This window comes from Diadema setosum, chromosome 19 (assembly GCF_964275005.1).
Source record: "Diadema setosum chromosome 19, eeDiaSeto1, whole genome shotgun sequence".
Lineage (NCBI taxonomy): Eukaryota > Metazoa > Echinodermata > Echinoidea > Diadematoida > Diadematidae > Diadema > Diadema setosum.
The window spans coordinates 3337752-3344385 of NC_092703.1; the positions used below are offsets into that span (position 1 = coordinate 3337752).

Genomic DNA, 6634 nt, shown 5'->3' on the forward strand with positions numbered 1-6634 from the left:
CTGTGCAAAGCACAGCAGTCTGACATGTACTAGTGTTAAACGTTGTAAACGACCGTCGCTTTTGACGGCAAGACCACAAAAAATGTCTTTTATTTTGTTTGATTTTAACAGTAATACCACCCACCTATATCATATTTTGCTGATGGTTGAGTTGAATTTGGTGTTTTGTTGGTATCCAAACCTTATTGTTGAATTTTTCGGAGTAGATTGTGCGATGATTCACAAAATCAACGAACTACCACGAACGCTCAACCCGAGGTACCGTGGTAGCATTTTATGTACGCCCGTGCGTTTCGTGTGTTACGTACGCCCATGCGTTTCGTGTGTTACGTACGCCCATGCGTTTCGTGTGTTACGTAAAGCTTGTCTTCTTCTACGTACATGTATTTCCGCGCGTGCTGCTCTCATAATTTGACGTCACTTCCGCTCAGACTAGCTCATCCACTTCCGCTCCGACTAGCTATGTTGTAGGGTAATTCCATGGGGTTGGGACTGAAATTGTGACATACAAATTGAAAATTCAAGTTGGGTAAATTGAAATTTCCTTTTTCCCCCTGATTTGTTACTCCCATTCTTCAACTTATTCCACTAGAAATCTGTTTATTACTTCGCACACTTTCAGTCAGCATGGGTAAACAGGTATGGCAAAATACCTATGTTACACGGACTTCATTTGTTGACATACTTCATAATTTTATGTTCTGAAATGATAACAATGAACACATCCACGTTTTTTTCGTCCATAACACATCAACATGTTATTTAACAGGCGCATGAGATCATTATTAGTAAGATCATATGTTCTGATGTCAACTGCAAGCCACTTTTATTAACATGTTTTTTTCTACAAACCATTAACAATTTCAATCAAAGGTTTAACTTTTTCATCAAGAGTGACACAATGACAATATTCTTAAAAGCACCACAATTGAAGCAAGTGATTTGTATGGGTATTCAAGTGAAAACATGATTTTATTGTTATAATCAGGGGTTTTCAGTCAACAACCTCGCCCACAGTGTACTACCTATGTTACACGGACAGTATGTCTTTGTAACATAGGTACACTACGACATATCAACTGATTTCCTTTATTGTGGTGTGAGATGTTAAAACCTACACATATAGACTTTATGTATGTTCCCACAAATAACACTATTGTAACAGTTCTTTGGAATTATATCTACTGCACACCTGTGGAACAATACCTATGTTACACAGACTTCAATTCTTTGTAACTCTGGTATGAAAGAAGGCAGACTTAATCAGAAGAAGAAGAATAAAGTGAAGCTTTACACAATTTGACCTTATATTACACTAACATCATCAACTAGTTGTCAACTAACTAAGAAAACTAATAAAGAGAAATCAGACAAGTCTTCTTTTCTCCATGTTCTTTGTTTGAAATTAATTTCTGCTCTTTTGTCCAATGTCCATTTAGCCCTCGATTTTTGTTTTTCTTCTGTCCATTTTCCCTCTGTGCAGTTTTCTTCTTGTCTAGTTTGTTACATTCGCTCTTCTTGGGTGTTGCTTTGTCGGCTTCCTCTCTGTTTGTGGAGTGCTGTGGATGTGTCCTTGTCACTCTTTCATGTAGTTTAAAACATAGCGGTGGCAGAGGAGGAGCCATGGCAGATTCATCGACAAACTGAACATAAGGTGTAAAGAGAAATAGAATAAAAAAATTAAAAGAAAATTTTTGTCGGGGTTGACTATATATTCCTGTTGATGTATCTGTGTGTTTATGAATGGAATTAAATAATTTCAACAATTTTGCTTACATTTCTACCTCTTGGCACACCCATTAGCTAGAGTTCCATGTGTACCTCCCACCAAAATTGAAAAAAAAAATGGGTTATGCTTAAAATGATGTAAATATTAATAATGATAATAATATAGCATGTAAAACATAGGAAAATATCATTTTCATACTCTATGCTAAAAACTCGTTTTGATGTAAGCTAGGAAGGGCAGGTCGCTGCCCCCAGTGTCCTAGCTAAGGTTAGGCTAGGGTCAGGATTACGGTTACGGTTATGGTCCTTAATAGACTCCCAAAATAATACTAGGCCCTATTCTATATTCATCCCCCATCAAAATTGTCGCCCTCTTTTTGAATGATAGTGTAGAGCAATAATAGTCCAATTTTGATTGGGGTTCATAATTTCATTGAAGCCTTTCCTACCCACTACCCACCCAAACTGAATAGGACACTGGCATTTTAGCTTTGAGACTTCACAGTGGGTGAGCATGGAATAGAAATGGTGAATCCTTGTGAAATGTTAACAACTTCATCAGAGCATCTAACAGGTCAGTGAAATCTTGGAAGGAAAACATTGACATTTTCGAAGTAAATCTGTTAAAGAGAAAGAATATCACAGCTCCTAGTTCTCTCAATATCACCAGCAAAATAAGGCAAACTCTATTTCTCTAGTTCAGATGCAGTCTGGACATCTACGTTTTCCAACTAGTATATAGTGATGAATACTAACTTTAGCACATCTACCTTGGTAGATACCTTATGACAAAAGGGTCCAAAAATTCACAATAATCGGGAGGTAAAACAAATTTATATTGCAGTGAAGATACACTGATATACTTTTGTATGGTTTTCTAAGAGAGGAATTATATGCTCCTTTTGCAGAGACCGGCATGGACGGAAAATTTGGCGATCAAAATTATGAACATGAACCTGTAACAAATATCTCAGTATGTGGGACTACAGTATCATCGTCCACAGTATTTTTGGCCAGTTCAGAGGTTTAGATGTCATTTTTTTTCCTCTAATAGAGTTACAGAATATGACAAATGTTATTATTTTCGTAAAATAGCGTAAAAGCTTACCAATTGACTTCAGAAACATTAAAACTCCTGTACCTACGTTACATGGACAACGGCAGAAAAACAGATCTTGCGCAGTCCAGGTAGGTGTATATTGACTGTGAGTAGTTTTTCTGCCATTGGGGGAGGACTGCCAGTGACATGAATACGATTGCTGAAGTTAGTAGCTCTTCTTTTTATCGCGAGACGCGTCTTTCCTTACCTACGTTACACGAAGAGGCCGGACATCGCACTGAAGTACAGTGATATGTTCTGTATTTTCTCGTTTATTTGGAGGATTTTGATGCTAATTTTTGGATAAGAATACTTCTGAAATATAAATCTCATTATAGAAATAAAGTTTCTGATCATATTATGATTGGAAGTGTATGTAAAACCATGCTATACCTATGTTACAACAAAAATTGCCATGGACATCGTTTGTAACATAGGTATGAGGTTGCTTGAAGATGCTCTGGTGTTCTTATTTTGTTACAAATGTTCATGTGCCTTATAGTCTTTGCAGAAGTCACCTTGCCTCTCTTAATTATGATAGGCATAATGCTGAAAGGTTGTATATTCCTGTTTTACATTGCCATGAAAATGGCATATATCTATGTCACAACATAAACCACAAAAAACCATGGGACATCATTAGTGAAACAGTCATAGACAAAATACATTTGTACACAGGCTTATTTTTTTTTCATCAAATAATTCTTCACACATTTCTCTTCAAGAATAACTGCAAACCACAGACAATTATTTGATAAATTTGTCAGAATATGACTTTTATTCCCTACACAACATGAAAATCTAGAGAAGACCCAACCCCATGGAATGACCCTGTAGTATAGGAGAGTGATTGCCATTCAATAACACGCAGAAGATGAGGAGTGAAGCAATACGGACGCTTACAGACCTGATTTTAAGGACGGATTTCGGTGGGTTTTTGACGTAATTAAAAAAAATACGCATACCGATTATTGTCTGCGAAGGAGTAGACGTGCAGCCGCTGTCGCGAAGCGACAGCGGCTGCGTGTAGTTAGGCTAAAGCATAATTGACACTAATGACAGCATTAAAGCCAATCGAATCATGGACAGCTTGCTTTATTGACAAAAATTGAGTTTTATTCTTGAAAAACAAATAAAAAAAAAACAAATTTCTTCTTCTCATCATGGAGAGTGGACATGTGTGTGTAACCGATACCGGTAACAAAAATAATAACAAAATATCACAGTGCGAACTTGCGACCATTTCTTATATATCTGATGTGAGCTGGATGAGGGGTGAAGAGGAGACCTCATGAGATGATGAGACTGTGGGGAGGGAGCCTCTTGAGTACCCCAGAGGTGCTCATGATGGGGAGAGTGCCTTATGACACATGAGACAGAGCCCCCCTCATCATGTGCTCTAACTATACACAGCCCAGTCGCCGCTGTACATACGTAGCGCGACAGGGCTGTACCAACGAAGCTCCAAACACGAAGAGGGTCCAACGATAGCATGCGATCGGATTGAATTTTGATACTTTAGATCATTTTTTTGTCACTTCAAACTCATCTGACGAACAAAATGATAATGAGACTTCATATCTATGCTATGAATATTGAAATTTAGATTTGATAACTTACCTAAAATGATGGTTATATGCAGCATGTGTGAACGGTTCACGAACGGTACATCGTCTTTCACGCCAGGCCATTTCCAATATCCGGGAGGTCACATGATCTGAATGCCCTTTCAAAAGGTCGCGCTGTCGACCGTGCTGCTACACCAACACTCAAGCAGCGCATCGCACGCACGCAAAAGATTTCCGCAGAGATCAAGGCGCCATTTTGAATTCTGCAACGATGAACCCTGACGGTGTTAGGGAATCCGCCAGAAAGTATCATTTTTTGGTTCCACGGACTTATCACGAGGGCTCTCAATGGACTTACGAACCTTCTGTAATACAAGCATGCACTTAAGGTGAGTAACGTTTGGTAACGTGTACATTGTTTATAAAGAACGTATAAATTTTCATAAGTTTTGTAGTTGTGTTGTGGTTCCCCACTTTGTAGGTGCCCGCTCGTTGGTCAGACGCTGTATTCGCGTAGCGTATTAACAGCGTCTGGTCGGGCTACATGTGCTCATACCTCAGGCTCATGAGCGGATTTCCCAGACGCCGACTGAGCTGATATCCCTGAGTGGTTTGGCTGAGTGATATTCGTGATTTTTTTTTTTTCCATTCCACACTTCCAACTGTTGAATCACATTGAATATTTCTGAACCATTGACGATACACTACTGGACATGCATGAAACAACATAATTCTCTCATTAATTTCATTAGGTGCATCATTCCTTCATTGTATAACAAGTAGGCCTTAGTAAGTATGCGTATGAACACCCCTTGTAATTTATATAATCACTTATCAAAGTCGTCTGCACGCGCACGCCAGCCGCTAAACATCAGTCCCATCTATTCTAGTTCATGGTGGTAACTACATTAACTTTGCCGGGTCCTCACCTTCTGCCAACGAAATGCCATCTTTTTTCAATTGAATGATGAAATCTGAAGGATCGAACGGAGTCTTCCGCTTCTTTCCCACACTGCTCTCAACAGAATTTTGATTTTCCTCTTCATCATCCTTTGCTACGACCTGATATTTACGTTTCTTAGCAAGCCTTCTCTTTCGCACGTGTTTGCCGTGAAGAACCATTTTGCAACACTTTCATAGCGGTAAGTACAACGCCCTCTACGTTAAGAGCGGGCAATCGATCAACGTCACTTATGGCCTTCCACACACTAGGCTGTAGAATGTGTAATGTTGCAAACGCATGCCAATGCATCGCCGAACAACGAACAACGGCGGCGGTTAATTCAAACGTACAGTATACAGTACATACGTGTACGTGTGAAATCGGGTTTTGCTGCGACACTGATCTGTCCGGAGGGACATTGTAAGTAGACTTTCCAAATTTGCGATTGTAATGTAAGTTGAGCGCTTTCATTAAGTGAGCACAAATAACACCCTCAAATCTAAAGCAATTCAAACCGTTAGATTATTGCAGATATGCTTGGTAATCACATAGAAACGTCCACTAAGCTACAGTTGTAAGCCAAATTTTGAAATAAACGGAACGCGGATCGTGTATACAGTGCCGGCCTGCCTGCTGCCTAGCCTACACTCCTCCACAGTCTAACATTTACCTGATTACAGACGTGAATACAGCCAACTCCCCCCAACAGGGTTGTAGTTGGGTGTCCAACACATCGGCACCCTAATGTTTTTCTATGAATAGATAGGCCACCTACTTAATAAAATATCTCACAATTTGCCTGAATTTTACTCACATGTAAAGAAAATAGGGGGCCTACTCTGAATTCACAAGTGCACATTGCAAATTTGATTTGTGGTGCACGCACGCGCCGCACGCCGGCCAAGAGAACTCAGACTAGTCAGAGTCATAAGTCATATAATTGCTTCGAACGCGTGGGTTGTTATTTTGACGTGCTCATCTGCGCTGTATTTTGAAACCAACACCCATGTATGGTTGAGGGGTCTAGATATCGCGCACGAAAATTTGAAATGCTCTTATAATAGAAGTTATTCCATAATCGTACCTGAATTTCTCGATGAATATCACGAAAATGCAGAAAAATCACCTCCCAGAATCTCCTGATGATACGATGACGGAGTAGTGCGCTGTCGCCGTTTGTATGTCGGACTTTTTTTTATGCGTTCACCTTCTCGGGGTATGTAAAGATCGTGCAGCTGCCCTATGTAGTTTCATGCATGAAAGTGTCTGCCCCTCTCTGCGGCTGTAGCGTGCTTC

The 6634-nt window shown here is 39.7% G+C and overlaps 1 protein-coding gene across 1 annotated transcript in view; it reads right to left on the reverse strand.

Annotated features, from left to right (window-relative positions):
• The window catches only part of LOC140242898 (nucleolar pre-ribosomal-associated protein 1-like), a 42659-nt gene extending 37142 nt beyond the window's left edge, over window positions 1-5517 (reverse strand). The window contains exon 1 of the mRNA XM_072322645.1: window positions 5325-5517. Within this exon, the coding sequence (XP_072178746.1) occupies window positions 5325-5517 (193 nt within the window). The remainder of the gene's footprint in view (window positions 1-5324) is intronic.
• Between the last annotated feature and the right edge of the window lie 1117 nt (window positions 5518-6634).